This window comes from Chaetodon trifascialis, chromosome 15, assembly GCF_039877785.1.
Source record: "Chaetodon trifascialis isolate fChaTrf1 chromosome 15, fChaTrf1.hap1, whole genome shotgun sequence".
NCBI classification, from domain to species: domain Eukaryota; kingdom Metazoa; phylum Chordata; class Actinopteri; order Chaetodontiformes; family Chaetodontidae; genus Chaetodon; species Chaetodon trifascialis.
In genome coordinates, this window is record NC_092070.1 from 25,682,596 (window position 1) to 25,694,745 (window position 12,150).

The following is a 12,150-nucleotide window of genomic DNA, read 5'->3' on the forward strand; positions in this document are numbered from 1 at the left end:
CGGCTGCTCCGAGTCTCCGCAGGGATCCAGGAGAGCAGGATCACAGCGCTGTAACACACTGACAGACAGACAGACAGACAGACAGACAGACAGACAGACAGACAGACAGACAGACAGACAGACAGACTGTTAGTGTCTGAACAGGCCTCCGCTCAGACAGTTAGCTTCAGCTAGCTCACCAACATGTTTTCAGCCGTTTGAGGAACGAACTTTAAATCGTTTTGGACAGAAAACTTCAGTCTAACGGTGAAGGAAACGCTAAAAACTTAACTTAGCTTAACTTAACTGTGAATATATGGTGTTACATGATAGTCAATGTCAGATACTTACGATCGCATTTCAGTCATTTCCATTTTGAAATCTCCGCGGAATTACTAGCAATCTCATTGGCCAATTTTCTTCTTCGGTGAATTTTAATGACGGTTGGCAAACCAGCGTATAGGCTCCTTACCGCCACCCACTGGACGGTAGCGTGGAGCGTTAAATTTTCAGGAAAATAAACATTAATTCTCTTTGTTACTCCTTTTGCTTTGAAGTAATTAATTAGAAGACTGCGCACATTTCCACACTTCCGTGTTTTCATATGAGTTCCCTTCTTTCTTCATCACACCTCTTTCAATCTATCAGTACTGCTTGGTGGTCTGGTTTTATTACAGTGTGTCATTGATGAAGACCTTCAGAGATCAGGAATTATTTCTCAAAAACAACTTTACTGTAAATGTTTTCATCAACATTAAATGAGAAGAGAGGGATATCTACAATTAAAGTAGCATGAACAGACAAAATGCACAGTGATGAATGAAATAAATTAGAATATGATTAAAGTCATGATACATGAAAATATTAATGTTTAAGAATGTAGATTCATGAGACAGTCTAATGTCTACTTTCCTTCCAGAATACAACAAATGAAGCTGTTTTATTCAAATTTACATTTGTAAAAGTGACATTTTGCCTTGATACATAACACAGTAAAACACAGCAGTAACAATATGATGTAGCTGTAATGAAAAGCTTTGTCCTCAGAAGAGAAGATCTAGCAAATACTGATCACCAACCGCAGACCGAGGCTCGCGCTGCAGCAGCTGTGCACTTCCGCCCGCTCAGGTCACGTGCTCCTGTCTGTTGACGAACGAGAAATGAAAAAAATCTCAGTGGAGCTCTGCAGCACAGAGGCTAACGGCTAACCGCAGAGCTAAGTGTCCGCAGAGGAGAAATACAGCAGAGAGTGAAGCACCGACAGAGACATGAAACACTGAGCAGACAGAGTAAAGCATGAGTTAACCCGCAGAGAGCCGGCAACGCTCACAGGTAGGATTTATTCCACCTGTCTGGACATGTTGATGATGATGCACAGACTCCTGCTAATGCTAACACTCAGCTACCTGGCTAGGCCAGCGGGTTAGCTAGCTCCGCATATCAGTAACTCACAGTTTTTACTGCGATGTGAAGCTAACAGGCCAGTGTGCGTGTGTGTGTTTGTGCGGGGATGTGTGTGTGTGTGTGTTTGTGCGGGGATGTGTGTGTGTCTGTCCGGGCAGATGTTGATCATTAAACCAAACAGCTGGAGAAGAGTTTCGCAGAGAAGCCGAAGTGTTTGTTCAGCAGACCGCTGAGGTTCAGTGTCAGGCCGGTGCTGATGATGCTAGCCAGGAGCTAACTGAGCTAGCTGACGATGCTGACGAGCGGAAAGCAAAGCGATGCTTTTCTTTTCTAATAACCACAATAAATGTCTCAGAAATCTGGATTTAGGTGGAAACAGTCTTTAGAGTCTGCTTTATTGAGCTAGTCCGGCCTTAACAAGTCCAAGTGTACTGGTTTTGGATTGAGACCAGGTCTGATGTGGTCTGCAGAAAAATCAAAGCTAGTTTCGGGGCTCTTTTGACAAAGAGGACAAAAGTTCAGAGATCTGAAAGAGGGACTTGAACAGACCCCCTTTTAATGTAGCCCAGGTCTGACAAGGCGAGGGGCTTTGGATCACACCCGGTCTGATGTGGACTGATCGAGACTGTTCTGGCTAACACAGTAAAGCTCCCACAGATCTGAACCGGGTTTAAACTGTGTTCAGGGTCTAATGATCATCTAGTCCAGATTTGTTAAGATGGTTTTTGATCCAGACCTGGTCTGATGTGGTCTGGATGTAAAAAAAACAACTGAAATTAGCCTTGTTCTGTTTTCACAAACTGAACAGAGGTTGTATAAATCTGGAACAGGGTTTTAAACAGTCTCTGAGTCTGTATGTCAGCCTGGTCCAGGTCTGAGAGGTTTTTGATCCAGTCCTGGTCTGATGTGGTCTGGATGGTAAACCAGCTGTGGAACTGCTCTGCAAACACATGGAGGGTTTATGTAAAGACTGCTTGAAGCGTCTCTGGATTCTGGATGAAATGTAGTCCAGGTCTTGTGGTTTTCGATGTAGACCTGGTCTAATGTGTTTGATGAGATGTTGCTGTGGGAGATGTTCAGAGGACGACGTCCTCGTACCCGTCATCACTGTCTTCTCTGTCTTCTCCGTGCGGTGCATCTGTCACGTGTCGTCCTTCCACCAGGCAAGCTTTATTATTAGGCAGATATCCCTCCGCTCCAGCAGCTAGTGCCGCTGTGGCGGCCGGTGGCTGATGTCGGTGTCACGCTGGATTCGGTCCCTCGTCTGGTTCTGGGACCTGATCGGGAGTTTCTGCTGAGCTGCGAACTTTTGGCCACGTCACAAACTGGAATGGTGACATTTATGCTTCATGCAAGTACAGTTAAAACAAAACGATTTGATTGGCTCTCAGGGGTTTTCAGGGACAATGTGATCGTCTAGTGCAGGCGTCTCAAACTCATTCCACAAAGGGCCGTGTGGCTGCAGGTTTTTCCTCCAACCAATCAAGAGCATGCAGTCTGACCAATCAGCTGTGTGAAGACTGAGATCAGCTGATGAAAGGAGTCTGGTGTGCTGCTGCTTGGTTGGAAAGAAAACCTTCAGCCTTTGTGGAATGAGTTTCACACCTGTAGTCTAGTGTTTGATGCTAATTGCAGCCTCAGTGTTTGAGAGGCTCTGATTGGTGCAGATGGAGAACTAGCTTCATTGTGACTGGTTAATGACCGACGGGGCGTGGTCTGGTTTCTATGGAGACTTCAACAGAAAGACTGGACTGAGACATGCTGCGTGTGTGTGTTTCAGGGTGATCAGGTGTGTGTCCAAACAGCAGCAGGATGCCCATCCCTCCACCTCCGCCCCCACCTCCAGGGGGACCCCCACCTCCCCCCACCTTCAGCCAGGTAACCACACACACACACACACACACACACACACACACACACACACACACACACACACACACACACACACACACACAGTCATCGCTGTCATCATCACTTTCTCCTGCCTCTCTGAGGAACTCTCATGCTTCATCACCTCTTCATCATCTTCGTCATCTTCACTCCTCTCCTCTGTCTCTGCCTTCATCATCATCATCATCATCATCATCATCTTCATCTTCACTTCTCTCCTCTGTCTCTGCCTTCATCATCTTCATCATCTTCACTCCTCTCCTCTGTCTCTGCCTTCATCATCATCATCTTCATCATCATCATCATCTTCACTCGCTTCATGCCACTTGCAGTACTTGTGTGTATTTATACTCTGGATATTTGACTCTTCTGGTTGGATGAACTTCACTTCGTCGTCTCTGTCGTCGTTCTGACGATGACAATAAAGTTGAATCTAATGTGTTTTGTTTGTGTTTTGAGCTGAAACGATCAGTCGATGAATTTATTGGCCGATTGATGGAAACGTGATGGGTTTTATTTTGATTATTGATCACTCGTTTCCATCGGTCCTGTGAGAAGAGGCCGTTTTGATCCACAGTGGACTGATGCCGTGGTTCTCCCTCTTTGCCCCTCCCCCGCAGGCCAACACCAGCCCTCCCAAGCTGAGCAGGGAGGAGAGCAAAGGTCGCGGCGCTCTGCTGTCGGACATCTGTAAAGGCACCAGGCTGAAGAAGGTGGCGGTGGTGAACGACCGCAGCGCTCCGCTGCTCGACAGTAAGAGCCAAACACCAAAGAGCCAAACACCCCCCACAGATCACCCATACATTCGCTTATACCAATACCTACACCAGCAGCAGAGCCAGCCTAAACAGCAGGGGGCGCCGCCCGAGGAGCAGCAGAGGACGGCCGGAGATAGCAGCTCTGCTCTGACGCTAGAGAGTAAGACCACAACCCTTCTGTGCTGTTAGAGGACGATGCAGGAGGCAGCAGGGCGTCGGCCAGCCGCCGCCTGTCCTTCTCTGAGCCGAGGAACCAGCAGCAGATCCCAAATTTAATCCATCCAAACCAGTGATTGGACGAGAGCACGTACACGTTCCTGCTCAGTGGTTGTTTGTTTGTCAGCTTTATTCAAACTGACAACAAAACATTTTGATCAGTTTTTGTGTTTTCCCAAAAAAAACTCCAAAGAAGTGAGATGTATGCTGCAGAAAGAGAAGAAGAAGAAAAGCCACTCTGAAAACGAGTCAGAGTGATGCTTCTCAATCATTGAAACTCGATCTTTGGCCGAGCTTCAATAGTGAAAACGCCCTCATCCAGAACAAAGAGCTCATGAAGCAGAAAGTGTGTTTTTACAGAATGAGTTCACATCCTTCAGCAGCTGGAGAAACGGGACGTGTTCTCTGGTCTGCTGAGTCCTCGCTGATCATGGGGACCAGTTCAAAGCTTCAGACTCGAGCTGACGGGAACCTGCAGACCCGGTGTGTCAGACCTTCAGCTGGACAGAGACTGGCGCCTCCTCAGGGGGGCGCCGGAGAGCTGAAGGGGTGGTTCATCCAATCATACTGATGATTGGATGAACCATCTGTCTATCGCCGTCAGTCACTTCAACCAATCAGATCAAGGATTCATATGACAGGAGAGCAGAAGCCAGTCAGATTGTGAATCAGCTGATCTCACTCCACACCTGATTGGACTGTTTGTTGCTGGTTGTTTTTGTTTGTCCTCCACACCTGATGTGTTCCGATTGTTTGTGTCACGACTCAGTGATTTAACTCCACTTCTGATCTGTGACGATGAGCAGTTTACATACTCAGATACTCACACAGCACCTCAAAGCCTGCTGTCTGCTCAGGTGATGGACAGGTGAAGGACAGGTGAAGGACAGGTGATGGACAGGTGAAGGACAGGTGCAGGTCAGGTGAAGGACAGGTGATGGACAGGTGAAGGACAGGTGATGGACAGGTGAAGGACAGGTGCAGGTCAGGTGAAGGACAGGTGATGGATAGGTGAAGGACAGGTGATGGACAGGTGAAGGACAGGTGATGGACAGGCGGTGGACAGGTGAAGGTCAGGCGATGGACAGGTGATGGACAGGCGGTGGACAGGTGAAGGACAGGTGATGGACAGGCGGTGAACAGGTGAAGGTCAGGCGATAAACAGGTGATGGACAGGCGATGGACAGGCAGTGGACAGGTGATGGACAGGTGATAGACAGGTGATGGAGAGGTGAAGGACAGGTGATGGACAGGCGGTGGACAGGTGAAGGTCAGGCGATGGACAGGTGAAGGACAGGTGATGGACAGGCGGTGGACAGGTGAAGGTCAGGTGAAGGTCAGGTGAAGGACAGGTGATGGACAGGTGATGGACAGGCTGGTTAGAGCAGACCCTGCAGCGTCCTGCAGAGCGCCTGTTGACCTGATGATGCTTGCTGCTGTGTCAGCTGTCAGGTGTGACGATGTCTGCTGTCCAGGTGAATGTGTGTAAAACCAGGACAGACTCTCCGAGTGAAGCTTGCCGATGAAGCGGAAGAATCTGAAGACAAACAGAGAAATAAAGCCACAGTTTAAATGTTGGAGCTGTTTGCTGTTGAACAGAAACTGTGTGAAACCAGATTTTAGGCGTACCCATCTATTCCACTCAGTTCTATGTTGACGTCTACGTGGCGTCCTCCGTCCTTCATTGGCAGCGTGCTGGTACCATTCAGCTAAAATACAGCCATCACTAATGCAACACAAGGTGTGAAGATCTGTCCTGGAGATGCAGACGGTGTCTCTGCGTCTCTGTGTCCCCTCCAGTGATGTCCTGGTGCTGCTGACAGCTGAGAGCGCTAACGCTGCAGCTGGAGACTCTGCACAGAGGCACAGGGCGGATGATTACGCAGATGTTCAACAAGAAATAGTTCCACTCCCAAACTGTGGGGTCAGACCGGCTTGTTCCAGGATCAGAGAGGAACCACGTGATGTTTCCTGTGTGGAGTAAAACTCCGTCTGTCCTCCACAGTCCTGTTACAGAGCTGAGCATGCTGCACAGGCCGTTAGCCTGCTAGCTTGTTAATTAGTATGGAAACGCTGTGAATTGTTATTATGAAGGCCGTCACAGCAGCTGCTCCACCTCGCTCTAATGTGGCTATGCTAAGGTAGCTGAAGAGCTCATTTAAGGCTGCTCAGCTCACCTGCTTCCTGTCAACAGAAAGCTTCCTGCAGTAGAGTTTGTAACACCTGCTGGGCGGCAGACATCTGGAACAGCTGCACAGAAACATCTGTCTGATCCTTCAAAGATAACTCTGATTTATTCCAACTCATCATGAGAATCACTCATCATAATAATTCAGAACTCACCAGGTTAATACCTGACTGTATTAATGATGTCACTGCAGAAAGTATTGGCAACACAGTGTACTTAAAGTACTAAAAGTAGAAGTACTCATTATGTTGAATGGCCCATTTCAAGGTGATGTATGTTACTGTTTAATAACTTGAAGCATTAATGTCAGCTGGTCAACATGGAGCTCATTTCAGTCACTTTATATCCTGCTGGCTCCGTTTGACTGGGATTATATCTTTAAAGTAACTGCAGTTACAAATCAGTGCAGTAAACCAGAGAAAGTAGCAGAAAATGGAAATACGCAAGTGCAGGTACCTCAAAACTGTACTTCAGTACAGCACCTGAGTAAATGGACTTTTTGACTGAATGCTGGACAGACATGAATCCCTCCTGTTGGTGCTGTCTTCATCACTCACTACGTTTACATGCAGTCAATATTCGGGTTATGGTCAATATTCCGGTTTCTGAAACAATGGGAATAACCTGTTCACATGTGTGAGCAAACAGGTAATCAATTGGTATATCCCGATCAAAACAGCGACGCACGGACAACGTCATGACGCGGTGCGCATCATTTCAGCTTCTTCTTCCTGTATCCAAAAACAACAACCGCGGTAGCAGTCGCCTTCGTCTGCGCTTTGGTGCTGCTGCTGACCTCCACCAGCACTCCACACTGTCCTGCCTCACTCTTCATTCATGGAGGCGAGAACGTGAAGAAAGAGGAACAGCAGCCGGAGCTGTCCGTCCATATCCATGCCAGCTGCACTCAAAAGACCGAGATTCCTTGCGAATAGAACATGCGCAGAACACAAATGAACGTTCTGTTGGATGGGGATATTCCGACAGGCGTACACATGACCAGATATTGGTGTTAGAAAAGGAGTGACCCCGGGCTCATATTCAATATGAGCATATTCCGGTTTTTCAAAAGGGTTATTGGTGTTTACATGGCCGTGCACAGCCGGGTCATTGCTGATATTCCGGTTATGAAAGGGTTACTGACTGCATGTGAACGTAGTGAGTGTCTTTGAACAGGTTTTCATGTGATTGGTACCAAAGAAACATTCATAACCACAGCGAGCCAATCAGCTGCCGTCAGCAGTCCTTCAGAGGGGTGTCTTCATTTGACTGTTTTTAATCCGTTTGATTCAATCACAGCCATGTTGGAATAAACCAGAGGTGTCTGTTAAAGACTCCCACAGGTGTGTTCAGTTACTCTGCTTCATCAGCCCTCTGCTCAGGTTTGGGGGGGTGGAGCTATGCTGGGAATCAGGTGATCATGTCACCAAAGACGTGTGTGCGTGTGTGTGACACGCCCACAGAGTCCTGAGAGGAGGTGTGATCAGGTCTGATGAAGTGAAAACACCTGTGAAGGTGCACTGTGGGGGGGCAGGCTTTAAATTCATTTTCTTCAGACAGACCCAACACGAGGCCGACTTCAGGCAGCGAGACAGCACACGACGAATAAACAAACATGGCGCTTCAGCTTGTTGAGTGTCCGGTCTGCAGCGTCATCTTCAGAGTACCATTTAATACCTGAACCAAGTCCATGAGACAGAAGAAGCCCCTCTTTTAGGGTCCACCTCTTTGTTTTGTCTCAGCTGTCCTTCTCCTGTCCAGAAGGATCTTGTCCTTAGTTGCAATCACTGTCCTCAAACCGTCACTCAGATGATGAAGATTATTGCTTTAAAGAGCGTCATTGGTGACAGCGACACAAACAACAGAGCGTAATATGAAACCACAGGATAGTGTACATCTACAGTACTACATTTAACAAGGATTCATCAGTCTCACATACTGCTTTCCTCAAATAGTGGCCCGGGCCTGTATTCAGTCAGCTGCAGAGGCCTGTGTTAGAGACAGGCCTTTATTTCTCAGGACTTTGGCAGGAATATTTGGTCATGTTTAGCACAAGGCCTCCTGGTATTCAGACATGCTCCTGTTTGCCCTGCACTGACCTGTTAGCACAAACTCAACACTTCCTGTATCTGTTTCAAATTAAAAGCTCTGCAGTGGACAGAATCCCTTCATTTCCTGATGAGCCTTTATTGTGAAGTATTTCCAGTGTTCTCATCCGGTGCTTCAAATGCAGCTCGTTGGTGCCTCTGCAGTCCGTTCATTGGCTGTTAGTCTTCTGTCTGAACACCAAAGAAGAAAATGTCTTTAAGGTTTACGAGACCGATTCCAGAGCAGCTGTGACGCTGTGTAAAACATCAGTAAACAGGAAGTGATCAGCTGATCTGATTCACCACTTACTGAACACACGACTGATGAAGGAGATGAACGCACACTTGATTCTGGTCTCACTTGTTTCACTGCTTTCAGACTGTTCTGGAATCTGGTTCCTCTCTGAGTGTTTCACTGTGTTTGTGCTCAGTCATGATGGAGGCGGCGTGCACGCCTCAGCCCTGTGATGTCATAGATACTAGATTTAACCTGTTTTTGACTGTTTGTTTGTCACTCATGTTGTGCAGTCGATGATGTCATCGGAGCTGCGTGGGAGCGTAAACATTCAATTTTACCGTCTCACCCCACCTCACCTCTCCTCGCCCCACCCCACCTCACCCTTTACCTCACCTCAGTGTTTGACACTCATCTCACCTGCATCCCTCCTCACCTTCACACATCTATTCATACAGTCGTGTTGTCATCGTAGTGTCAGTGTGGTGTAGTGACATCGTGCCCTAAGGAGGAGGAGCCCTCATTCACCTGTCCAATGGTTGTGGTTCTTAGAGCCTAAAGGAGGTGGAGCAGCAACAGGGGGAGCCAATGGCAGTGCAGCAGGAAGTCCATCAGGTTCTGTTCCACCAATTGGAGGGCTGTTCACAGGTGGAGTCCCTAAACTGAGGCCAGTCGGAGGTGAGTGAGATGGTTTGCAGTAACGTGCTGTAGCATGCAGTAACGTGTAGTAATGTGCAGTAACGTACAGTATCATGTAGTAGCCTGCAGTAACATGCAGTAATGTGTAGTAACGTACAGTGACGTGCAGTAACATGCAGTAACGTACAGTAACATGCAGTAACGTACAGTAACATGCAGTACCATGCAGTAACATGCAGTAGCATGTAGTAACGTACAGTAACATGCAGTAACTTGTAGTAACATGCAGTAACATGCAGTAGCATGCAGTAGCATGTAGTAACGTACAGTAACATGCAGTAACTTGTAGTAACATGCAGTACCATGCAGTAACGTGCAGTAACGTGCAGTAGCATGCAGTAACATGTACTCCATGTTCCTCAGACGGTTCCTCTGGACGTTCTCCCTCCACTCGAGCTGCAGCGCCCCGCCCTCCCAGCCATCGCCATGACGACACAGAAAGCCCCTCCCCTCAGGCCTTGTCGCCGATGGAGACGTCTCGTTCCCAGCGTCCCTCTCTGCCCAACCTGTCCTCCTCTCCCTCCCCCTCCTCCCCCTCCTCCACAGCCTCCTCTCCCTCGACTAGCATGAAGCACTCCTCCTCTGCCCCTCCTCCACCTCCCCCCCTCTGTCGCCGTGGCAACGCCCCCTCCCCTCCCTCCTCCTCATCCTCCTCTTCTTACAACCGAGAGAAGCCCCTCCCCCTGACCCCTAACAATACCCCGCCCCTCCCCTCCAAACCACCCCCATCTCCTGGCAACAGCAGACGCCCTCCCACCTCAGGTGGAAACCCCACCTCCTCCACCTCTCTGGCCCCGCCCCCTCCACCTTACCGCGTCACTAATGGTCCGACAGGCGGCGGCGGTGAAGCAGCGCCGGAACTGCCGCAGCGTCACAACTCCCTCAGCAACAAGAGAACCGCCCCCTCACCAGGAGGCCACACCCCCACCAGAGGACCTGCCCCACCTCCTCCCCCCGCCTCCCCTACTCCCTCACAACAGGGCGCCAACCGGCCACCACCTCCCATCAGAGAGACATCAGGTAGAGGAGCAGGTGAGCACTCAACACAGGGGTTAGGGTTGGACTGTCTGTCAGCTGGCAGTAGTGATGTCATCGACAACATGTCCGCTTACACCAGACGTGAAAACATCACCTTTTAAAAAACACGTTAGCGCAAAGTGTCAATGCAGCATGACTGGACAGAACACATCTGGAAGAGGTCTGGCTTCAGCTGTACACAACAGAACAACAACAACACCACAACAATAACACAACAACAAATAAAACAACAACACAACAACAGAATGCGATCATGTGACCTGGCTGATAGGGACAGGCCTCTAATGACTGACAGCACGTCTGCTCTGGGCCATGAACGCACCACGAGATGAGACGTTCAACAGAACTGCCAAGAAAGGGAAAACTGAATCACCTGTATTGATCAGCTGTATTGATCAATCACCTGTATTGATTAGCTGTCTCGGTCTCTCCTCAGCTCCTCCTGTTCCGGTCCAGTCGTCGAGGGCGGGTGGCAGAGAGGCCCCACCCCCCCCTCCTTACAGGACACATGGTAGCCCCTCCCTCTCCTCTGAGCCCCCCACCAGGGGGAAACCTCCTCCCCCGCCCACCCGCACCCCTGCTGCTCCTCCCCCACCTCCCCCTCCTCTCCGCAACGGACACTCCTCCTCCTCCTCCTCCATCCCTCGTTCGTTTGTTGGTGAGTCTGAACCTGAACCCGCTCAAACCAGCAGAAACAGAATCCACTTCAGCGTCCTGAGCGTCCACCTCGTCTCAGGAACTGATCGACCACGATTCTCATTATTGATTAATCCACTGATTATTGTCTACATTCTCCACTGCAGTCTGAAGAGGTTACAGGAAGGCTTTTAATGTGAAACAGTTACAAGACAGCTTTTATTGTGAAGCAGTTACAGGAAGTGCAGAAAGCACAGTAGAATTGATGGAAATGAGTCAGAATGTTCAGCAGATTAATTTTCTGTCTGAAGCAATAAATGAAAATAAAATAAATATAATATAAATATATAAATATACCAAATAAATAATCGTTTCAGCTTCACTTCAGTTTGATCTTTAACTCTTCATCTTGTTTTAGGCAGAATGAGTTCAGATTATCGTGCAGGTCACTCAGGTTCTACTCGTCTCTTGTCCTCCGTCTCTTCTCTCCGTCTCTTCTCTCCGTCTCTTCTCTTCTCTTCTCTTCTCTTCTCTTCTCTTCTCTTCTCTTCTCTTCTCTTCTCTTCTCTCTCTTTCTTCTTCTCCGTCTCTTCTGTCTGTCTTCTTCTTCTTCTTTGTGAGTTTTTCAGAGTGAAATGAAAAAGTTTTGTCTCTTCTCCTCCTGCAGATGATTTTGAGTCCAAGTATTCGTTCCATCCTCTGGACGACTTCCCTCCTCCGGACGAGTACCGACACTTCGCCAAGATCTACCCCAGCAAGGCCAACAGAGGTACGCTGTCCTTACCTGTCCTCGTGTGTTTGAGGGCTGCACTGTGTTCTCTGACCTGAGGGGGCGCTGACGAGCAGCTTCTGTTCCTCTGTTGCAGTGATGAGAGGAGCTCCTCCGCTGCCTCCTGTGGGGAGGTGAACCAAGAGCACTGCATCACAGCAGGACCACACACACACACACACACACACACACACACACACACACACACACACACACACACACATATACACATACACACACGCGCGCACACG

General features: G+C 48.7%; 2 protein-coding genes across 3 annotated transcripts in view; one reads left to right on the top strand and one right to left on the bottom strand.

Annotated features, from left to right (window-relative positions):
• The window catches only part of LOC139343240 (uncharacterized), a 3,631-nt gene extending 3,579 nt beyond the window's left edge, over positions 1–52 (bottom strand). The window contains exon 1 of the mRNA XM_070980751.1: positions 1–52. This exon is cut by the window's left edge and continues 39 nt beyond it. The gene's annotated coding sequence lies outside the window, so the exon portion shown is untranslated.
• Positions 53–1,064: 1,012 nt separating this feature from the next.
• wipf2b (WAS/WASL interacting protein family, member 2b) lies at positions 1,065–12,131 on the top strand. 2 transcript variants are annotated; one of them, XM_070981749.1, is made up of 8 exons: positions 1,065–1,311; positions 3,164–3,261; positions 3,894–4,026; positions 9,310–9,435; positions 9,820–10,488; positions 10,931–11,152; positions 11,798–11,899; positions 11,997–12,131. In XM_070981749.1, exons 2-8 carry the CDS (start codon positions 3,196–3,198, stop codon positions 12,035–12,037), a joined length of 1,359 nt encoding a protein of 452 aa, XP_070837850.1. In that variant the 5' UTR covers positions 1,065–1,311; positions 3,164–3,195; the 3' UTR covers positions 12,038–12,131. The 2 variants fall into 2 exon arrangements, with proteins under 2 accessions (XP_070837850.1, XP_070837849.1); XM_070981748.1 differs by having other exon boundaries at positions 1,083–1,311; positions 3,894–4,191.
• Positions 12,132–12,150: the final 19 nt, after the last annotated feature.

What these genes read in the sequence shown, in the direction of transcription:
- wipf2b (XM_070981748.1), top strand. Translation starts at nt 3,196, where the DNA reads ATGCCCATCCCTCCACCTCCGCCCCCACCTCCAGGGGGACCCCCACCT. An exon ending in CTCCCCCCACCTTCAGCCAG is followed by an intron (nt 3,262 to 3,893) that starts GTAACCACACAC and finishes CCTCCCCCGCAG; the next exon opens with GCCAACACCAGCCCTCCCAA. An exon ending in TAAACTGAGGCCAGTCGGAG is followed by an intron (nt 9,436 to 9,819) that starts GTGAGTGAGATG and finishes CATGTTCCTCAG; the next exon opens with ACGGTTCCTCTGGACGTTCT.